The following is a 24,133-nucleotide window of genomic DNA, read 5'->3' as shown; positions in this document are numbered from 1 at the left end:
TGGCTTCTTTTTTTTTTTTTAAGGGAAGTTTAGCTGTGAGGTAACATCTGGGTTTGACCTCAGAAAAACACACTTACTTTGTCACCACATTGATTTTGACTCCAAACACCCCACTCTGTTTTTTGGACGGCGTTCTCTTCAAGCTGAGGTCCCGACTTGTAAACTTCATGGAGAATTCCACTTTGATCTGACGATGAACAAATAACACAGCTGAAGTAAACTGCACTGCTCTGAGAAGCCACTTCTGATCTTTGGGAACATCAGGAACCATGTCTTTGTTTGCAATGAGATTTAGAGGTTTTGACATTGAAATTAAACATCCAACATCTTCAAGCTAAACATGTGGATTTTATTTACATTACAACCAGACATAATATATGTATATATTTATTTGTGTGCTTTTGAGGACACCAACACATATCCTTAATCTCACTTTGACTTCCTGCAGGAGGATACAGTGCTGTTAAGATACCGACCGCTGAATAAAAACACTGATGTCAGACTGTCAGAAAAACTTTTATTGCCTTTGCCAAACGCAACACATCTCATTACAGTATTGACTGATATGTCATAATGTAAGATAGAGTTGAAACTGTGTGTCTTACCCCGTTCATCTCTATGACGTCCATGTGCCAGTTCTTGGACTGCACTGTCTGAGGATCCAGCTGAAAGAGACAGAGACAGAGAGACATTAAGTGAAAAGATTTTGACCGAATAAAGACACCGGACTTCATTCATACGGGGTTGCTTGATTTCAAGCATAACACGTTTTTTTCTGAGCATTTCTATCACACAATGGAGTCCACAAAAAGCTTTACCTACATAAATCGTGGGGAATAACTGTTCTGTTAAAACAAAAAGGGAAGTCAGCTTCTATCTTCTTTCCACACAGACTAGTTGTCATCTGAGCTTATTTGGAAGGATAAAAACAACACACCACCTGTTTTTTTAGTGGAGAATGACAAAAAACTGTTCCCGCCCGGTCTCGAACCGGGGACCTTTCGCGTGTTAGGCGAACGTGATAACCACTACACTACGGGAACTGGCTGCCAGCTTCGACAAATAATAGAGAGACACACAATCTGACGATCGCTTGTGTAAATTTTGAAACAAGAAGAGCGGCCACTGACAAAGTTTAAAGGTGAGCAGAAGCTGAGGGGAAGCCCTTTGAAACTGTGATTAATCACTGAGTCCAGAGTTCACCTTTAAGCTGCTCCATTTGTCTAACCAGATCAAAGTCAGGTTGTCATTGTGGCCTGTGCCCAGGTGCTGCTGCTTTACAACAACATAGTCACTAAGTCTACTTTGGGAGAGAAAGATACCGCTTATTTTTTCCCACATATACCTTCTGATGCCTCTTGGGGGTCCCAACAAGGGCTCCAGATCGGCTCAGACACTTGGCCTCTTCACCGCACACATTCTCAGTCACACACGTCCCACGATGCCCTCTGATGTCATGATAGACGGCAGCCTGTTGTTTTAAGTGTGTGCCCACTGTGTGAGGCCACAATAGCTAATGCCTTTTTTATAGGCAGTTTGCACTCCACAGTTATGTCATTACAACCCTACATAGTGATGTGCTCAACTCAACAATAATGATTGTTGGCTGAGCACAAGGGCAGCACACTTCTCTTATTGTCAGCATTAGGCTGCAACCATTAAAACTTCTCAGTGAGAGTATTTCATTACCTCATAAAAAGGCCATTTGGCATCGGTTTCACGCATTCCTATTATCGTTAAAGCCTGTTTTTCCCAGCAGGGTTTGGGTTTGAGACGAGGGACAGGTAATCACCGCAACTGGGTCCTTACACAGCTACTGCCAAGAAGAGAACTGGGCGAAGAGCCAGGACCCCTCGAAGTAGACTCGCTGAAAAAGCAAAAACTGTTCCTCCCACCTATTTCCTACCAATTACCCTCTGCTAATTTCTAAAATAACCCGATTAAAAATTAATGCACTGCAATAGGGTTGTAAAAACAAAGAGGAGCATTTGCAGGCAGTGGTTACACTTATTGACCCCACTTGAAACGATATCCTCAACTGGCCTCTTTTTTATATTAAAACAGACTTTTTCCTTTAATGGGGAATGAGTTGGTTTAATGGGAAGACTGCAAAGAGTTGGGCTAAAGAGGCCTCAGCCGAACTCAGACTGACTGAATATTCCATTCAGAACTAGGAACAAAATGTCAGGAGAAGGGTTGCATGACAAGAGACAGCTTTCTTGGAAATGAATTGTGACTTATCAGTCGACAAGAGGATTTAAGGGTTTTATCCTGAGTGACAGCTCAGCTAGGGAACAGGAAGAGGGCAGCAAGTAGAGCAAATGGTGGACATTAAGGAATGAACAGAAATAAGATATACCACAAGACTATTAAGGATATCACTTCTCTACTTATTTGTATTTTAAGCCTTTTTTTTTTTCTTTTAAAGACCAGTGCAAAGCAAACCAGCATAGATTTAGTCCCTTTCATCTCACTCCAAAAAGAGCAAAAGTGCAATGACTGATTTCCGCTCATAGGAATGCTTAAAGAGGATTGTGAACATATGAGCATTTTACTATAGTGGATAGTACAGTCGATATGTGTGCCTTCACGCTGCGCATGTCTAGGAAAAGATAAAAGTCAGAAAGTGTCCCGTGGTTTGTCTTACAGACATCCTCAGGCTAATATGGCTCTGATTAAGATCGCATCGCTCCAGTAGCAAAGCTCTCTTTGTAGGACCGTGAAAACTGTGAGGCATATTTATGACTGAGAGGTCAGAACGGACTGCAGCCCGGAGCAAAACACAGAAATACTTCAGATCCAGTGGACCGTTGTACACAACTGATTTGTATGCACTTAAAGTATGTTCCTTATATAGAATGCAATAAATGTGTGTGTGTGTGTGTGTGTGTGTGTGGAGGACAGACCAATTCAACCAGCATGGTGCTTGGTTATATGGACACTCATAGTTCTGAAAGCAGCTCATACTTTATGTCTCTGGGTGTGTGCCAGGTTTGGGGCTCAGCTGGTGACTGTGGGGCCGAATTACTTTTCTGAACCCTGTGTATGTCCCACTAAACCAGACTCCTGTATGCTCACACACATTCTCATCTTATCGGTTTTCGGTGTGTTTGAGCATCTGGATGCAACAGGAGGCGTGTGGCCCGTTAGAAAATTCATGGTTGATTTTGGTATCTTTTCCTGCCTGTTGTTGGACCCTCTGTCGGTTAAGCAGGAGGGGATATATCATGACCATGTCTTAACTTCAAATGAAGAAGCAGACAGGAGCCAGGATATACAGCCTGTACTCTGCCCCACTGATCTGCAGGGACAGAACAAAGCAGATAAGATAAGTCATGCTGTTCAGCTGCCACATGGTCTGACTTTCTTATAGGCAGTGCAGGAAGTCAGTGCAGTTCTCTCTATAATGATTCACAGAGTGATATGTGGTGATAAAGCCTTTGGGCTGAAAAAGGGTTTTGGGTGTCAGTGCTTTTAAAGCGTTACCAAAACTGGAGGCTTGACATGGAGTACTCTCATAATAATCACTCAAAAAAGGCTTAATGCACTGCTGATTCTACTTATCAGAGATATGGATATTAGTAACCAGTTTGGCTTTTTTAATTAACCATCAAATCTCTGCATACAACTTAGAAGAACATTGTTCACACTCAACAACAGCTACACCTGTTCCTGGATTAATTCTGCTTAAAAAGATATACACCACCTGCTTCCTTTAGGCCCAAAAATGCTGTTCCCGCCCGGTCTCGAACCGAGGACCTTTCGCGTGTTAGGCGAACGTGATAACCACTACACTACGGGAACTGGCTGAGGCACCCCCCAGCCCCCCCCGTGGTCGAAGGTCCGCCTCGGCCAAATCTGGAAACATAATCCTGCCCTCCTTCACCAAATGTGACATATGAGCCATGCTCCTGCAGCCTGTACCAGACTGACAGCAACAACAGACTGACGCAGCAGGGCAGTCAGAGGTCTGCACCCCTCTGGAAGCTGTGTACACTTCCCACAAAACCGAGACCAGAGACGCTGCTCTGCACATGCAGCTCGAGATCCACATCTAGATTTGTCCGAGACAGAGCACATGTACAGTTTGGCCAAGTGGCCATGTAAGAACCATGCAGAGGGTCAGATATGAACATCAGTGGTATGATCCATCCATCAGAATATTAGCCCAGAGAGCATTCTTTACTGACAAGCAAGTAATGGACACATGCAATGTGTTAACAAAAAGTGTTTTTATACATTTTGGAATTTCATCTGGGAATCATCTGCTAGACTGTATATGCCCTATTAGAGTATAAATCCTGCATGTCTTCATTTTGATTTTAAATTAACCCACCAGTGACACATTTTAAAATCCTGTTCCATAGATTTTTTTATTTACCTAGATCATTGGACTGCTGTTACGTGCATGATTTGGATATTTGTTTGTCCTGCATGCGTACGAATATATATTTCTTTAAAAACCAGTGCTGATTATGTAGATCGAAGACATAAAAGTGTGTTCTGAACAACAAAAGAAACGGTCAGTGACTGAAATGCTGTTTAAAGCCTTTAATAATAAAATCCCAACACACTTAATTAGTCCATTGTTGCTGTGCTGGAGAGCTAATCCATGCTGGTGACAATATTCAAAACACAGCTTGATCTTTTGATATGCTAAATTAATGAATTTCTGTTTAATTTCTCCTTTGTGTTTCATTGCAGTTTTTTCACGTTGCTGCTCTCTGGCTGATTAAATATTCATTCAGCCGCCGAAAGCTTTTTATTAGTCCTTTAATTAGAACGTAACTCAAACTGCACGGCTCCCTGCTTTTGAGCAGGATTACAAGAAGTGTTTGTGCAATGATTGAACCTTTCCCCCCCAGCTAACATATCACGCTGCAGTATATTTGTTCTAGAGCAGCATAACTATTTTTAGACAAATGAACCACATAATGTTTATATGTGCATCAGTGACGGCGAGTCTCTTTTCTCAACAGCTGCTGATGTCACCACGGCCATGTGAGATCTTTGACTCGGTTGCCATGTTGCCTTCCTCCCTCACTTCCTTTTTTGAGCCAATCAGTGGGGTTTTCAGCCGGCAGAGGGTTGTGATTTGCAGAGTAGTCTTTTATCTCTACAGGCAGTGTGTGTTTCTCTTACAGGGCTTGTAAACAGCAACACAGAGATGCGTACTCCTCTTATGCAACATGACCCTGCCTGCAGCCTGCACACAGAATGTGAAGTTATTCTACACTAACGAGCAAAGAAAGAGTGAAATACGCTTTTAACGCTCGGTATTTGAGTTGAACACAAGCATCAATCATTCAGTAGTGCTTTCATGGCTTTTTCTTAAAACACTATTTTCATCAGGACTTCCTCTTAATTTATGCAACTAATAACTGACAGTTCCCATTCCTGGCCTTCAGCTATTATAGAAAACCCAAATGGTGAAGTCACAGATGCAAACACTGCGTTGTTCCACTGTCATACGGACTAACCACCACATTTCTGATTTAATCTTGTGCAGCAGTGACAAAAGTCTCATGTGCCATGAAGAGACTGGGATCTAAGTCACATTTTTGTCCTTTGACACACCCTCGTGTTTGTTTGGGACAGATGTGTTTCTCACTTGTCGGCCTTATGAAGACATTACGTAGTGGTGGGCAAGCTCATTACCTTTCTATTTAGGTTTTTGTGACAGAATGCACCAGAATGTACTCTATGGAGTCGACAACGGAGGAAGTTTGATGTGTCAGGTGCCAGTGTGAGGAACAGAGGGGTCTCGCTTCAGTTCTGATCTAAACTTCACCGACTTTTCGGAAACAGTTTTGATTACCAAGCTGGAATGAGCTAAAAAAAGAATTCAACTTCTTCTTGGTTTGTTAATTAAAGCTGAGAAGAGAACTTTCAGAAAACTGCTGAAAACCAACATCGACTGAAACAAACCAGGGAAAAACTGACTGCTTTCTGATAAATGTATCAAATTCCCTGAATGCATGTGGTAAGCCCGAGTAGTCCTCTGTGTGCGCTAACAACGTTCCTGTCATTAGCAAGGCCCAGACCGCTGTTCAAGAATGTGATGAACATACCAGAAGCCCACATCTCTCACTCTCACCAGCTAATTGGATGATTAACGCCCTGTTGTCAATCTGCTCAGATTAAAACCACCCTGCATACGGCCAGTAACGATGAGGCTGGACTCATCCAAGAGGGGGTCATTGTGGGTTTCAACTAGAGAATGCTTTACTGACCTGCCGCTCCCCTCCTGGAGCTCATTAACCAATCAAAGATCCTGCACGCAGGGATGGATTGGGGCCAATAAAGGGCTATGCCCCCCGGTGGGGACAGACAGAGATTTATGTGGCCTATATAAAAGGCCATTAGGGGACTGGCTGGAGGGATGAAACCCTAATATCTCATCTGCACTAATCAACATACTCAAATGGAAGAGCATAATTTCGTATGTGGGCTAAAATGCAGCGGGGGTGAGGGGTGGGATGAGTTAGGCGGAGGAAGGATGATAATGGTTGGATCTGACTCTCTTCCATGGCTAAGCCGACACGACAGCTCCATTGTTACGCCACTAAGCAGGCTTTAACTCCACAGAAGAAGAAGAAAATAAAATAAAAGCGAACCTGCACAACAAACAGGTCATCAGCCAAAAGAACATGAAGTACAACTGAGTAACACCTTATTCATCGTTTGTTCTTTTGCAGGGACACTTATGATACATTATGTCTGGTTCTAGTCTAATTAGTGTTCCCAGCCAGCTCCCCATCTCCCCACACCGTGTCTTAATTAGGGGCTGCTTTAGGCTGAAAGAGTGAGGACAATTCCCAAGTGTACTGCCATACCCTCACGCATCCTCCAACATCCACATTCCTCTCAACACCCTGTAAATAACACCATGCATGCCACAGAGGCACACAAACAGAAAAAGCAATATGCCCAACAGTGCGCTTTCCCTGCCCCCCTTCAGTAATTATTTGAAAACACTGGAAGTCGCTCTTCGTCATAATGGGTACGTGCATGTTTTTTTTTTTAGAAATTTACATTCTATATTTTGAATACAATTTAAATAAAAAACAAAAACATAATTTTGACTTGAACATTACTGATTATATTATCAGGATAATGACAGCAGAATAGAACATAGAGTAATGAAAAACTATGCATTAACCTTGTCCTGTCTAAATACCAAAACAGGAGTTTAATTATTTATTTTTTTACTTTTTAGACTTCAGATTTTAACATTTTCAAATGAAATACCCGCAGGCAGCCTGTCATGTTACTGTTTCAGATGATGGTGGTGGATAATTTAAAGTTTTCACCTCTCACACTCCATCATATGAAGAGTTAGAGGCAGAATTCAGGATGTGGCGAAAAGAAAGGGGGAATTGTAGAAGAGCTGATAGGATCAAAAGGCAAGTGAGTGCAGAAAAAAAAGTTTACTCATAAAACCTGCCATTCAAAGCCTCATTGAATATGAATGAAAGGGACTTCACAGAGCAGTTTGGTGAAAGGAGATTTCTGCCCAGGGTGAGAGTCGGGGGGCAGGATCACATGCAGCTAACTGCAAAGTTGACAGATGTGGACAGCAATGACATGCCATGATCCCGTTATTTGGCATTAAGACATGGAGACGTGTGTGCAGAGAGAAGAATGGATCAATACTGGACTTGCGGGTCAGGGCAGTAAAGTCTGGGCTTAATATGTAATCCCTGTTTCATCCCGCTCAGTAAAACTAGTGGTCAGCCTTCCTTGGGCCTCTGTTGAATAATGGAAAGCACTGAAGCAAAGGTCAGGCCAACTCTCAATTTGGGTTATTAGCCCTGAACTGGTTTATTATGCACACAAATTACAGCTTAAAATGCTGGCGGTGCATTCATGATGAAGATGAGGAACTGCTGAATAAACATGTGCAAACATAGCGTAATAAAAAAAATGAGTCATGGTTTTAGCTGCGTGTGCAGAGCTATGCATAGAACCACAACAGGCTCACATGCTCTATTTTTCACATACACAAAGCATCTGGAGCAAAAGAAAAAAGCCCTTTTCCTGCTCCCAGACATGAGTCACAATCCAGAACCTGCATTTAAACTGTGTGTGTGTAGCCATCTTAACTGGGTAACAGATCTCTCAACACAAGGGCCCTTCAGTCCAACCTGAATCCTTTAACCAAATGACAACAGCTGCCCTTTCTGAATGAACCTCAGTCCTGTAATAGCACATACAGCCATCTTACTTTGTTCTAAAGTTCAAGTGAATGAGGAAAGACAAACATGCCTCTCTGACCCTCATTTTTTTTCATCACTCTTTAAAATTCATACATAAACACAATGATATGGCAATAGTTTACGAGTGTCAAAAGACTGTGGAGAAACTGATGATAATGACAGTTAAAAAAGTTTAATCAAGCAGCTTCCTTGCAATGCTAATTGTATTTTAAAAAACTGATGAAAATAGGCTAGACGCATGTTTCAAGGTTATTTGGGATAATGTGACAGTTAATTAGTGGAATCTGGGCTTGAAATGCCAAAGGGGCATCAGATCAGCTCAGCTCAGCCGGAGGAGGACAACACTTAGAATGACCAGCAGGAGGAGCTAAACTGATACTGGATACTGAACATGTTGGAAATTCCATGATTAGTTTGTTATGAGGACAACAGAGACTGTCGGATGTAGAGAGGATGAAATACAAAGTGGCAGGAATGAGACAATAGGGAGGAAATGGTGATTTCTTGTTAAACTCATCAATCAAAGCAGTGGTTTCTAGAGTGACTGGTAATGACATGCTTTTGATCAAAACATGATCAGGAACAATTGCTTGTGGTGTACCTACCACTTTTCTGAGTGGACAAACATATTTACAGCATGCATAGCATCAAATAGATGTGAGTTAACATAAGATCAGTTTCCTTTTCTAAAAAAAAAGATATTATTTTGTGTTTACTGTGGCTCATGCTACGGCAGGTCACAGTTTAGCCACCTTTTAATTCGGCACTACATCACTGCCTCTACTGCAGTCAATAGAGCCATCAGATAAGAACAATGGTCAACTCTGCGCTGAAAGAAAGACACCCGGGGAGAGAGCGCACGCACATGGAGAGGGATACACTGAGCATAGAAGAGAGGCACCGCAAACAGATGGAAGTGACACAATGACAAATAGGAGAGAACAAATGATAACAGAGAAGAAACAGTGTGTGTGTGTGTGTGTGTGTGTGTGTGTGTATGTCAGCGAAAGACCTTTTGTCTGAGCAGCTTGCTGCGGACGCGGCCCCATAGCTTGGCCCCGGTGTTGCTGTGTCTCTTGAGCACAGGGGTCTGTGGCTGGCTGGACAGATTGTGCTGGTTCTGGTCCAGGCAGCAGTGCTGCTCCAGACGCTCACACACAGAGTTCAAATTTACATCCGACACTAGAATCTCCGTCATCTCAAAGCCTTTAAATGCCTCTTCCACCAAAACACAGGTGGAGGGAGTAAGCCGCTCACAACAAGGAGAGGGGAGGATGGATCCCCACGTAACCTCTCACTGATCACCCGACCAGGTGCTGGAGAACCTCTCCGGGATTTCACCAGCAAAAAAAAAATAGAAGAAGAAGAAGCTGATAGTCAGTCAGGAATTCACTTCAAAAAAGGAAAGAATGATGAAAGGGAGGAGAACAAAATGCTGCCATGGTCTCCTTGATAAGCCTGATAATAATTCCTCTGTGAGCTCATTCCACAGTCAGCTGCCAACATCTCCTCGCTGTGCAATCTGACTTCCACAACCGCAAACACAGATACAGAGCGCCCGAGCGAGGCAGAGAGGGAGGGAGAGGGAGAGAGAGAGAGAGAGAGAAAAAAAGAGAGAGGGAGAAGAAGGAGGGAGATCGGGGGAGTCAATGAGCTCCCGTTGTCACTGAGCGGCCCTGCTTCTCCAGATGTTGATGGACACACCTCCAAAGAGTAAAGGGGGGGAGCAATAAACAGTCAATGAGAAATGAGCAGAGAGAGGGAGAGTAAAAGAGGGAGGGAGGGAGGGAGGGACTGCTAAATGCTGCACTGTGTGCTCCTCAGTGCTCTGACCCCTTGTCAACCTTTCCCAGAGCTGGTCAGCACACTCAGGAAGTGCGTAAAGAGAGGAATGCAATGAAGCGAAAGAGGTAGAGAAGGTGTGAAACTTTAAAGTGAATGCTAAATAATTGTAGATGAAACGTCTAAAACAGTGGGAAACATCATCTCAGCGGAAATCTTGGAGGCTTTAAAAGCTTCTACTTCGTCAGATGTCAGAGCCCCATTTTCCTCCTCCTCCTCATCTTCCTCTCTGTCTGAGTGCTTGTTACAGCGCCTTTCTGTGCATAGGACTTCTCCTCGCCGAACTCTTACAGTTCTCTGATTTCCACATGCATGCTCGCTCGCACATCCTGGGAGTTCAACGGAACAGCCGGAGCTTGCTGCTCTTAATAGGCGTATTCCTCTGTATAATGGATCGATATGGACAGGGGAGTCTGTGTATGCTTGTCAAACTCTGAGCCTACCCACCATGTCCCATCCTATTTAAATTAGAAGGGGGAAACATTCTGCTGGGGAAAGGTTACAGACGCGAGACTGCATCTTAAAACCTAAAGACCAGCACGACAGCCTGTCTGCTGGGTTGAATGGTAGCTGTGATTCAGAGGCGCTGTCTACGGGTAGGTAGACGGATGCCTGATGATTGTACAGTGATTCATAAAGGGGTCCAGATAAGAAGCGAGGAGCATGTTAAACAATTATCTACTTAAGATACAGCTTTGTTTACTAGCACGGCAAGTGAGTGAAAGCTCCGAAATGAACCGTTTTGCTTAAAAATATCCTTCTCTGCTGATTGTGTAAAAGCACAGTTATTGATTAAATCAAAAGAAGTAATGACAGAGGAAACATGACTATTGATTATTGATATTCTAGATGAGCAGTTAAGGATTTGTCTGTCCTAGATTCCCTATAAAACTTAAAAGCACTTACTGGCAGAAAAAGTGCAAAGGGAATATATTCAGTGGTTATTTTTAAGTCCATGTAGGCTCTGATACGCCTCAACAAACATCATCGTCATCATCATGGGGCGCCCCATAGCACTAGACAGTCTGATACCGTGGCGTAAAAACATGTGGGTAAGTGTGTGTTCTGCGGTGAAGATAAAACGGACAACAGATAGGAAGGGTGAGCCTGTTTGTCTGACTTTGTGACCAACAACGTAGGAGGAGGGGTTAGTATGGAAGAGACCTCAGCCAACCCTCGCCACAGAGTATTTTAAACTCCAGTTCGTAGCTATAAGACGTACACACTCCATGCGTCACAACTTGGAAAGAATGTCTGGGAAAACCATGTTTTGGAAATGGGAGGAGAAAAAGAAAACCTGCGGGGAGACAGGAGTTATTTTTGGGTAAGATGAGAGGGAAGGGGAACACAGAAATAGACGGGTATATTTCAACTGTGTATATGTTAACTGTTATATACAGTATGTGTTTAAGACATTTTGTTACCAGAGAGTTCCGCTACCACAGCATGCATCAGAGAGACTAACGTAAGCAGGAAAAAATTCTGAATCATGGTGTCCAATACTGGGAGCTCCAGAGTGAGAGACATGTGAAAGCTGCTCCTTCACGTCACCTGAACTTGTGTGTCGTTGTGTGGTTGTCGGGTTAAACCATTTGTAAAATACAGCCAAAAAAGGCCACAGAATTTTCTTTTATCATCTTGTTTGACAGCAGAGATGCAGTGATAAGTCGATTAATTGGTTACTTGTCAACTATTGAGTTATTGACCTACTATTTTGATAATGGATGAATAATGTTGAGTGCGTGGAAATTCTGATTCCAGCTTCTTGAATGTGAATATTTTCTGGTTTATTTACTCCTCTGTGAGAGTAAACTGAATATCTTTGAGTACAGGGCTTTGGGACACACTGATCAACATTGCCATCACTGACAATGAAAATAACGATTAGCTGCAGCCCTATTTGACATATTGTTTAAAAGAACATTAGAACTATGATAAAGTCTTTTTTGCTAAATTGCAGTATAATTCAGTACATAGTCTTGTGTTCTCACCGATACAGATAAGAGCATATTTGGCAGCATCAGCGGCGTTTCCGATACTGGTATTGATATCAGAACAACTCCAATTGCACAGGGACTCAGTATGAGTATGTATGTCCTAGTATGAGTGAGGTTCCTGTGACGCCGGACCCTACAGTTCACATAATCTTCATATCTTTCTTCCCCGGCATGTGTAGCCCTGATTTTATCGTTGCTCTGCACATGCATGCGGGCTTTCTGCCTGTCAAGTTCATGTTCTGTTCAAGTCAAAAGATACTGACAAGTGCAAGTGCAACCCCCCCCCCATCAAAAGGTCATCAGCTAACCCCATTTCCCTCCCATTCCAGTAGTGTGTCATGTAAACCTTTTCCCTTTCCCGGTCGTTTACTCGCGCAGACTCTTCTGCAACTTTTTTTCCCTCTATATATTTACACCCACAACCATGAGATTGATCATTTTGTTCCGCAAGGTAAGATGCTCATTTCACAAACACCCAGAGAGAAGAGTTCCTTTTTATCATGGCAACGTCGAGGCGTCTACTGCATACTACCGGGTCAACCAGAGGTCCAACACTTCACAACACATCACATCAGAATAATCCGGGAGTGAACACACATGCACGTATGCACTCCCCCAGCCGGAAGAACACACACTGTACATTCATGTATCTCGTGCTCCACTCTGTCTAGTGTTAGCTCATGCACTATTTACGGCATAAAATCATGTCTATATGCTGTACATGCAGACATGTTCACCCAGAATACTGTGGGCTCACATTAACGCCACACACATTAACAGTTCCAGCAGTTCTGCACAGGCTGCACAGCAAAAAATCCACTCCGTATGTGACATTTAAGTGTAAAAATAATATCAGGATAATATTTGACTGAATCCTGTGGGATGCAAATTACTGTATTTCAGCTCTCTGGTTCAGTTTATTGGGTGGGTTTTGCTGTGTAGAATAATGAGCTCTTATTTTCCTAAAAATCCACCGCATAAATAAAAATGTACTTTAGAGATAAATGAATCATATGAGTGGATGAACTGTGTGGGGCATTGAGCTTGGGAGACGTGGGGATGATAAAAAAGAAGGAAAGGAAATATGCAAGTAAGGGAGGAGGAGGTAGCCCAACAGGGAGATAAGATTAAGAGTTTTTGTGGGAATGGGAGACTACATGAAAGAAAATAGAAAAGAGTAATTAGTCAAAGTGATAATCCTTGAGATGTTTTTTTTTTTGGTGCCAGGTTTGGTGCTGAATGCTAACACTGTGGTGTTATTGTGGCTTCAGAGATCAACTGAGTGTGGCGTATTGTCTTTTTCCTTTACTGCTGTTTAATTTGCTCTGTATGATACTCATTTGTTTTATGTTCTTTGACACTGCGGATCATACCAGCTACACAATTCTTCTTTTATTTTTCTTCTATATCAACAAACAGCTTTCATTGTAAAGCTGTGCCCATGAGGACAACGACACCAGATCTTTTTAAAAACAGCAATTATAAATGTAATCACTATTGCGTGTTCGTCAGAATAATAGGCTTTAAAAAATGAAACGAAAGTCAAAACCATTATTAAAAAGGTGAGAGAGCAGATGGTTCAGCCCTGAGTGCCTACGCTCTGACATCAGGACCAGTCCTGGCTCTTAATTATAGATGTGCTGGGTGGCACAGCCCCTCGTAAAGCCGCTCTGTGTGACCAGACAAGAGGGGGGGAAGGGAGTGTTGAACTAGGTCCTGGTTTCCACTCTCAAACTCCATGTGGGACCGCGGCCGCTCCCTGACAAGTGGCGTGATTCTGTTGATTCTGCGTTTCTCGGGCCTTCACTCCTGCAGGCTGCAGCACTGCTCTGCCAATCACAGAGACCTTCAAGAGCCGGAGATGAATTAATGATTAATCTAACGGCTACGGAGCTCTGACATGAATATGGAGCAGCTCGGAATTCATGCCTGGCTAATGTACAGGGGATGGTCAATGTAACAAGCCTCAGTGACTGTACGGTGGACATCCTGAGAACATTGTTCAGCTGCTGAAAACATCTGTCTGTAAACGTTTTGTAGTTGACCTTCACTGTTCTCTCCATTTGTATGAAACAAAGCTTGTGTGTGACACTAAGCAGTCCGCAAGGCTTTTCTTTTTTCATGTCACAAGCAACTAAGCTACAAATTCCATCCTTAAGCTTTACTGTTTGACATTAACAAGATCTTGTGAAGTAAAACTCCAGATTTTCCTGGGCTCAAATCCAGCTCCCTACTGGGCTCTTTCTGTGTTTGATACAATAGCGTACCATACATTTACAGGTAAGGCAGCACAGGACAGAATATGCAGATTGTGAAATCTATTTTATGTATTTATTTGCATTTAAGAAGGTCCTAAGACTTTAAGCATTTTTATGAAAGCTGATATGGTCGCCACCAATACACAGTTACTGTAAATGGCTACTGGTTAATGTTTTTTAACAGTAATTTTCTGTCCATGTAGGTGTTGACATACAGCCCTAACTCATGCTAAACAATATAACTCTCTGTGTGTGTGCGTGCGTGTGTGTCTGTGTTTGTGTGTGTACATTCACATTGTATCGTTCTCACTGTAAATCTATATGAAGCAGCTAACAGAGGAACAAAGGTGATCAGGGTATCAAAAATTGATGAAATCAAAAAGAAAGGTGAAGCGGCCTCAGGTTTATTTAACTTACTCATCAGAAATGACAGCGTTTCCATCATGTGTGTCTCCTCTGGGACCTGTGATTGGCTGACATGAGAGGCTGGATGACACTAACGGCTGCACGCTGCGCTGTGAGCGGATAATTTAATCTGATTTAATTCGAAAGGTCTCTATAAGTATGTTTACTGGATGACCTACTGCACCTCTTTGATCTTTCCTGCTGCCTTCACTGAAGCTTAGGCAAGAGGAAGGGAAAAAGGGTAAAAAAGAAGGTGTGTGTGTGTGTGAGAGGGGCTTTCGAGGGAGGGTCCTTCAGGGTACAGTGGGAGTGCTAAAATGGGAGTGCAGAGGCGGGAGGGGGTTTGGCAGGGTGGGAAATCACAGCCTTAGGGTGCTCTACAGATAATTCCTTCTCCTCTTTCATCTGAGCCGTTGGGGTGCATCTTCCTCAGATTAACCGCTCCATCACTTATTAAGCACTTTGGAACAAAAGTGATGATGGAGAACAGGGAGGGAAGAAAGGAGAGGGAGCTAGGATCTTTCATTAGCATGGAGCTCGAGTCTGTGTGTGTTGTTGGGTGTGGTTGAGATGAGAAGAGGAGTGTGTGTGTCTGTGTGTGTGTGTGTGTGTGAGAGTGTGTGTGTGTGTTCTCTCGGAGACTGACAGTGGGTGAAAATAGAGCATATTCAGGATATGAATAGCCTCTATTGTGAGACTTCAAATTGACATAGTGGGAGATCAGCAGAATACCTTTTTATAACTGGTGCTCCCTTCGCTAAAGAATATTTTTGAGTTCATTTGGATGCAGGTGAGGACAGAGAGAGGACCAGAAAGACAAACTGAGCGGGAGGAAACAAAGCACAAAAAGAGGTGGAGGAGCAGAGTGATGCAAGAGCAAATGGTGAAGCAGCAACGTTGCAGGTTCTGCATGACAAATCTCCATTCAAACAGTGAGGTCACACTCTGTATACACACTGTTCTTCACATTCTTGCCGCATAGTGATTCATGTACTTCCACCTAATTGGTTGAAATTGCTAATTGTTATGTTTAACGGCCCCTTCTTGATTTACTGTAATTTTCATTGTTATAGTTCTTCATTACCATGTGATTATCATTGAAGTCACTCAGAGGTGTTTCCACAGAGAGGAGCGACACAGCTGATGCTCTGTGTGGATACCAACAATATTAAAATGTGCCGTTGGCTCAAAGTGCATTTGTTCACCAAACAATAGAAGAAATCTTTTTCAGACAAACAACAGAACCTCCTTATTCGAGGTAAACAACACAGTGAACTTGCTTTAATTACAACTGATCCACCATCCATCCCGGACAAACATTATAACATTCACAACCATGGCTCAAAATAACGTTAAAGCTGCACCAGGCAAATTGCATTTTTAGAGCCCCAAGTGGTGGTGCAAAATAACTTTGGGGAACTTTCCCCAAAGTTTAGATTTCATTACTCTTAAAGCACCATAACGTCCAAAAACCGCAGGTGCCTGAGTGTCTGGGTCCACTTCTGGAGAGGAGATTGTGATAAGATCTTTCTTTTTTTTGCATTGCTCTGTCCAGGTTTTATTGGAAAGTGCATTCGCTTGCTAAATTTTGCTTTAGATTTGTCCCTTTGTTTTTGTCAGTATGGATAAGCTAAGAAATCTCAGGATGACACGTTCTCATCTGTTTCAGCAACAACTGTGTGATGTAGACCGGAGAGAGGTGTGATTTCTTCGGTATGGATATGAGCCCATTATGTTGAAGTTGTGATCTTGGGACAAGGCGGTGTTACATCCGAACAGTGTGACCCAGTTCTGGTGATGGAGTGCAGCCTCACAGGACGACACTACTGCTGCTGCTGCTGCTGCTGCTGCTGCTGCTGCTGCTGACCTGCTTGAATAATTCACTATAAAGTGTAAATCCACGGCTGACTGGACGCAGTTACCTGAAGGATTACACGAGCGCAGAGAAGGAAGAGAGAGGAAGAAGTGATAGGATGATCTCAAATGACAGGGGGGAGATAAAATCGTATTAAGCAACTGGAGGTTCAGTCAAAATCATTGGGGATTTTGAGTATAACTGTCTAAATGTTAGGGAAAGAGAACGTTTTTACACAAACTTAAACTGCCACAATCTTCTGAGTTAAAACCAACTCAGTGCTTTCCACAGATTTTTGAAATGCGTTCATGATGTTGAATCTTTTTTTTCTAAGATCCTGATGAAGTGGAGGCAAGTTCTGATGCTAAACAAGCAGCAGAAAAGGTCAACTCATGCTGTCTTCACTTCACAGACTTACATAATATGTAGTTGAATTATTTAATAAAAAGGTATTAGGTGTATTTTAAGGCGAAATGTGTTTGCTGCACACATTTAACCCTGCGGCAGAGAAGGTTCATACAGTCAGCACAGTTTAGATAGAAGTGTCACCAATTCAGTATCTGACCAAATGTCTCCTCCTGTTCCAGAGTTTTGGAATAATGGACAGAAACATAATAATGGCACAGTGAAGTTGACCTTTGACCTTTTGGATACAAATGTCATCACATAATCATTTTATCCTGTTAGACATTTGGGTGACATGTTGTCATAAGCGCAGGAATTCTCCAGTTATGGACAAAAATGTGTCTCATGAGGTCAGAGTGACCTTTGACCTTTAAAATCTATTAAGGTCATCCTTCAGTCTAAGTGGATGTTTGTGGCACACTTGAAGAAACTCCCTCAAGGGTTTCCTGAGATGTCAGGTTCACAAGAATGAGACGTAGAGACAACCCCAAAACCTAACGCCTTCAGCCACGGTTGTTGCAGATACAGGGGCACAACAAAAATCTTGTCGTCAAAAAGTCCAGTACTGAACCTCTCTTTAGACTTTAGATGTGTCCAGCAGACAGATGGTGTTACATTTGGACAGAGCCAGGCTTGCTGTTTTCCCCTGTCTCCAGTCCTTCTGCTAAGCTAAGCTAACTGGCTGTAGCGTTATATTCACTGTGGAGACATGAAAGTGGTATCAATCAAACTCTCTGCAAAAAAAACACCAACAATTTAATTATCTATGTAATAGCAGTTATGAAAACAAAATAATGCACTGCATGGCCTCCAGTTTCTTTAAATTATTATCCGCACAAAATGTGTGTGGAGTATTCTCTCAGCAACTGAGAACACGCCTTAATGAGGGGCGTAAAATCCCCATCATCAAAAGGATCCATCAAAACTGCGTCAGCTATTCTGTTAACCAACTGACAGCAGCATCCACATCCCCTCCCCCCCATTTTCTTCCACCAGTAGCGAGTAGAAAACATAAATAAATCAGTGCGGGGTCAAAACCTCATTAGCAGGTGTAGAAGCCATCAACTTTAAAGTGGGAAATCAATTAGTTAATTGATTGAGGCTCTACCTGCTTCAGCTCCTGACAGGTACCCTGATGATTGTTCTCTGTGTAACAGTGTTACCAGTGCAGCACAGCAAACCACCTCAGGCTTATGTCGCTCTCTGTGTGTCTAAGTCTTTTCTCTCTTCTACTTTAATCCTCTATATTTCTCCTTCCAATTCACAGATAAAGAAGACGGCTCAGAAATGAAACAAGATTGTTTTTTTTTTCCATTAATGATCGATACCAAGCAGCCAGTAGCAGACTTAGTGAGGGTGGATCACCGTGGCTTCTTTCTAACCAGAACTGACCTGCCTCCTTCACACTGGCCCAGCAAAACAGGTTATACTTGAGGGAGAGAACATATACGTAGGCAGAGATGCAATCAACCCAAACAACTCCTCTGCAGCTTCTGGTAGACACACATACGGTACACGTCTCTCTCCAGGCTATTATACAACACACATTACATAATTCATAAAATTTGTGACTCTGTGAAATAGACTTCTGAGGTGCCCTCCCTGATAAACACCCACGCAGCTCTTTGAAAGCAGGACGAGCGGAGGGAACAGGTACAACACTCGAAATGGCACCCCCGCCGGATCAACACATTTTATGATTCTGTCAGGGACGTTTAAAATAAAACTCTGCTCGGATGGTTATGGTTATGCAACAGGCTTCAAGCGAAGCGATGCACAGAGAGCACTCTTCATCTGAGAAACACTCAGATCTGGAGAGAACAGAGTTTTTCTGCAAGGTTACTTCAACGGCTACATTTCAGTGCCTAAAGGTGTAATGTAAAACCTCTTAAAACATCTACATCAAACATCTATCTAAAATATCCCAACAACTTCCTCACCCAGAGAAATCTGTAATTTTATTCAAGGCCGTCACATGGTCTGTTACTTTTAGTCACCTGTCAATGGGGTCATATCCCCTCAGTGCATGCTTCAGTGTTGTGGTTATCTGCTAGAAGCTGTCATACATTGACTTCTCATACAGTTTGAATCCATATCTTTACCATACCCTCTCTAGATGTTGGTCGTTTTTAACTTTATGTTTTAACTAGGTGAAGGATTTTAGTCTTAAATTACATACAATACAACAATAAACACAGAAGGAATCCTAACTGCTAAACTCTCATTTGTTATTGTTTTGATTGCGAAAGCCCTCACATTTTGCATGTTTACGTGATAGTGTGTTTTTAAGGAGGGTAATTTCAAATTGTGCCATATCCAATTTTGCAGAACAACATTACGTTAGACAAATACGGTATATTTAACTTTTTTTTTTATCAGTATGTGTCACTTGATGTTGGGCTGAGCTACACACTTAATCTGTTCTTCTTCATAGATGCTTAACATTCCTTAATGTGTGGAAAAAGCAGAAGATCAAGTTGAAAAGCTTTGATGCCCGGCTTGTCACACGTGGCATCAGTCTGCTCTGCAGCACCAGAGCTGGATTTGGTGAAGCCATAAACACTAGCTAACTGCACTGGCAATGACCTCATCTTTTACACAGCTGACAAGTTCAAAACACCCTTGCAGGGAGCCTGGAGGGACTTTAGAAACATTTCCTCCACATGAAAACAATTACATCATCATTAACCTCATTTGTGGTGGCAAAAATGGGGCCAGTCCTGATGTCCTAGGTCAGAAATTCAAGAAGCCAATAAAAAGAACTTTGTTATAGCAGCTGCGAAAGGGTTACACAATATGTTAAGTCCATCCTATAACCATTGTTGTTATGTGTTTACATCATTTGAACTCATTACGACGTATGTGCATGTATATGTGCCGAGTGAGGAATGTTTGTTTCATTAGTGAAGGTAAACACCTCTCAGGGTGGCCGGCTGTCAAGGGCACATTTTTAAAGCAGAGCTGCATTACCCATGCAGCGACTGCAGGCTGTGAAAACCGGATTTAATAAAGCCTCAGTTTCGGACTTTCAAAGGAGGGAGGGGTTTCCGATATTTACTGATAAAAACAACAACAAATAAGATAAGAGCCTGTGCAATTAGTATACCAGCCCAAAGTTCATGTGGTCCGCAGAGTCGGAACAGGAAATGGGTAGTCTCCCTCCTTAGCCCTGGGACAGGAAGTCATAAAGCAGGATCAAATGCTTGGCACGGCTCACAGTCCTGCCATATGAACAGCATAATATCATGGGAAGTCACTGACGCAACAACAACTTAAACCTTTTGCGATAAACCGAAGTTATGAAAACTTGATCCTCTGAAGGTGGTCAGGGGGTTCGCAGAGTGTAGATTCTATACATGAAGCTAAAAATGATTAAGGATTGGTTTTCTCAGTATTACACCACCAGGCTGCATTTACATTAAACATGGAGGCCTTGTACCACTCTGATAAGTGGAGTGGAAGGAATATGGAAAGGTCATCAGGACTTACTGAAATGTGAAGAGAAGGAAAACTAACACAAACACATGCAGGTTTGAGCCATGACCTGAAATTACTCACACAAACCCCTCATGGAGAAAGATAGTAAAAGAGCCAAAAACCCATATGGTAGTAGAGAAATCCAAATACTATTTACATGTAAAGTGCTTTTTAATAAGTGAAGCTACATATTCAACCTTTAATCATTCAAATTAATTGCTTTTAGCTAGAAAAACCATTGAAGTGACGACTAAAACCTAGAAACAATCTATCTCAGCTCTTGGTTGTCATGCACATGCTGGATGTTGCTGTTTATCTGCAACTGACCCACTGTACCACTACGTTTAGATATGAATGTACCTGAATTCCATAAACCACATTTCTGCCACTGTACACCAACTCACACTTACATTAGAGATAAAGGTCACGGTCTAGATAAAGCTACAGGCGAAAAGCACTATTTTAGGGACCTTGCATTCACTTTAAATCTTCCAACAAGCCTTGGAAGAATACTATAAAAAATGTGTATTTCCCTCAGCCAGCAGTTTTCATGTCCACTCATTTTTCTCTCTGTCCAGTAGGCGAATGCAGTATGTGTGTTTGTGGCTGGGGGCTTTCTCTTTCGACTCACCCGTGAATACGGTTAGATCTCTGCAGGAGCCGAGCAGATGCCTCTGCAACACTCTAAAATGCAAAAACTGCACGCAGAAACCCAAAAATAACAGCTGCAGTACCTCAAGCTACTGATAAAGAGGCAGATACAGTTCCATCTGCATATGGTGAGCAGGAAACACAAGATAAATGCTACATACCAACCAAAGGGTTGTGAAATTGACTAGCTTAAACTCTCGTTTTCATCAAAATGTCTCATTAGAAACACACTCTTCCCTTGCCAATTTGCAACGAGCAGAAGCATCTTCATGATCGTGAGAGTTACTGGGGCTTTAGGGGCCAGGCGGAGCGTGTAAAGACAGAGCTGACAGCTTACTGAGGCGTGCACACACACAGATATATAGGTACCTCAACAAAGACTGTGGGGCTCAAGGACAAGGAGCACCGTGGAAAGAGTACACACACACTTACACATCCAGCTGTTGGCAGACAGCAAGGGCGAGGCTCATCTTTCAAAGATTATAGGAATTTTCAACAGGGACGTCAATGACCAATAAAATGGAAACGTGACTGGAAAATACAGACAGACAATATCCAAACCTCTTATGACCATGATGGTCAAACCATTTGTTGTTTTTCTGCTGTTTCTCCCATCTTGTCGGGAAAGGTCACATACCTTTGTCTCAACATCATTAGATCTGAACCACTTAATACCAAATGTTGTCATTGGATTGTGGATGTTTTACAAAGCTTCTCCAGAGGTTGTTGAACGAAAACCAGGATGTCAGTAATCCCCTCTGACACACTATACTGCCGGATTGTTATGGACGCTTCTGGGGAAAACATTTAGAGTGAAACGCTACACAGTAGACAGGATGTAGTAGGAAAGTGTGGTGAACAGTGAGGTGACCCTGCAACATAGGCATCCATCCTTCTCAAGATAATGAATTCCTACAAGATTTACAGATACTACTTAACAGCTCAGCCTGACCATAAAAATATTAACCATTCTCAAATTGGGTTTACTTTAGATACTACCAAACACTTTGGATCAAAGCCACAATTCAGCATAAAACAAGAAAGATAATTCCATGTATTCCTGGTGGTGACCACATCCCCACTGCCCTCCCCAACATATCCCTGATTCCTAGTAGAAACCAAACCTCAAACAGGCTCCACTGCAGATCAGCCTTCCCTCATAATGAGGTGCACAACCACAGTGTGCAAATACTTGCTCAATCTCAGACCCCCACTATGGCCATTTGGAAAGCATCAAAGTTCCTGCTCAGTCATCACGTCTTAACAAACAGCCGAGGAGAGCGTTTTAACAAAGTGGCATTTGAGTAAACGCTACAGTTTCATAACTGTCAAACTCGATCACCAGCTTCCACGGGGTTCAAAACAAACACAGCCCAGAGCAAATGTCAACTACATATGGATATCCATCACATCGTACTGCTGTAGGAACAGCTCTGGTCCCCGGACTGGCCACATGAAAGCCAGAACGGGCTTTCCATGCTGGGACACAGTGTGTTGCTCAGGCCCATTTACTTTAATATGGGCCAGTCGGCTGCCAACAACAACACGAGCAAAGGGGATGCAGAGAGGGAGAAAGTATTCTGGTCTCACTGGGGTTTAAAGACAGTTGCCTCTGCTGGTGTGAGACTTGGTTCTGGCAGGGATGTGAAGGCAGAGAAACACTGAGGGGTGTCTCTGTAGAGCTGTCCAACCACTCAACCAAGGACGAGGGAGGACAGTGTGGAGGAGAGGGGGGTAGGAGGAGTTTGACATTTATGGGACATGCGGCATAGTAGTCCATTAAATATAAGACAGCCGCTGGTTAGCATAGCTTAGCTTTAAAAAAACAGGAAAGGAACAGTGGTTTCTCGTGTTAAAAGTCAGACATTTTGTTTACCCAACCATCCACACGGCCGCCTCCCTTGAACGTCAGCAAATGTTGTTTGGGGCATATGGTGAAATGATTGATTCTGTTTTTTTTCTCGGAAGGTAAGTCAATTATATTTTACTACTGTGTGCTTTATCCTCACATAAACTTTACTGTGCATGGCAGCTGAATTCTCGTGATATCACGCGGGATAACAAGATCACGGAAATCCATCTAGTCAGGCTTCAAGTAACGTGTTGTGTCCGAGCCACCATACCTCGGACTAGTCAGCGTTCCTGTGAGGAGCTGCTGAGAGCCACGGCCGTGGTTTAGGTGTGTGTGCTGGGCCACTGTTTGTTTCTCCTAAAGAGGTTAGCGTAGATGCTGCACAACTGGAGAGTATTTCTTCACTGAAAGAAGAGCAACGGCAATGATGGCTTTTCTTGATGTTTTGGCTCTTCTCCCGATTGTTTTTGGCAAGAGAGCGCTTCATCCAATCACCTGCCAGTTAGCAATGGCGGCTTTTAAGAAGATTCTGTGTAAGAAACCATCTGGAGAGTCAGGTTAACATAAACCCAGGTTGATCTGATACTACTTTAGAGGATGTATTCTACTGTATGACTTCCACATCATAAATATTTAAACACAAGCCTTAAACAATAGGTAAAGAGAGGTAATAGATCAAAGAGGACAGAGCAGAAACAACAGACGCATCTCCAGGCAGACTTTAATACACTCATCCATTGACAACCCAGAGATTTGACAGACCCTAGACGATCCATGGGTTGAGCCTCTCGCTGGGGGGCAGGGCTGAGCATGAAATGAGCTTTGCCCCCACAGAGAGCCAGACTGGGACTGTGATGGGAGGGATGAGGTGAATCTTTCTCCAATGTCATCTGTTGTCTATAAATCCGCAGCTTGAGAGCAGCCAGGGACAGTGTGAATGTGAGGTTTGTATGCGAATGAGAATAAAAGATGAGCGCCCTGCACCAAAGGAAAAGGAAATTCCGGGAAACAAAGAAAGACAAACTATTGTTACAGAGAGACCGCCTAAGAAGGAATAGGCTTAAATTAAATGAAAGCATGATGTCTCTTAGTGATACTGAATAGGATATATTGTTATATGCTTACAAAGACAGAGAAAGGTTTGGGGTGTTAACAAAAAGTCTCCTTGTCAT

The 24,133-nt window shown here is 42.8% G+C and overlaps 1 protein-coding gene across 4 annotated transcripts in view; it reads right to left on the bottom strand.

Moving 5' to 3' along the window:
* Window positions 1-24,133, bottom strand: part of abr (ABR activator of RhoGEF and GTPase) — a 135,082-nt gene that overhangs the window by 5,692 nt on the left and 105,257 nt on the right. For 3 of the 4 annotated variants that reach the window (XM_083927026.1, XM_083927027.1, XM_083927029.1), the window contains 2 exons: window positions 606-665; window positions 78-187 (listed from right to left, as the gene is read on the bottom strand). In XM_083927026.1, the coding sequence (XP_083783152.1) occupies window positions 78-187; window positions 606-665 (170 nt within the window). Of the gene's footprint in view, window positions 1-77; window positions 188-605; window positions 666-9,231; window positions 9,734-24,133 lie in introns of those variants that run through there. The other variant, XM_083927028.1, reaches the window with a different exon arrangement.

Source organism: Echiichthys vipera (assembly GCF_963691815.1).
Source record: "Echiichthys vipera genome assembly, chromosome: 14".
NCBI classification, from domain to species: domain Eukaryota; kingdom Metazoa; phylum Chordata; class Actinopteri; order Perciformes; family Trachinidae; genus Echiichthys; species Echiichthys vipera.
The sequence above is the reverse complement of the archived record's forward strand: the minus strand, read 5'-3'. Positions and strand labels throughout refer to the sequence as shown.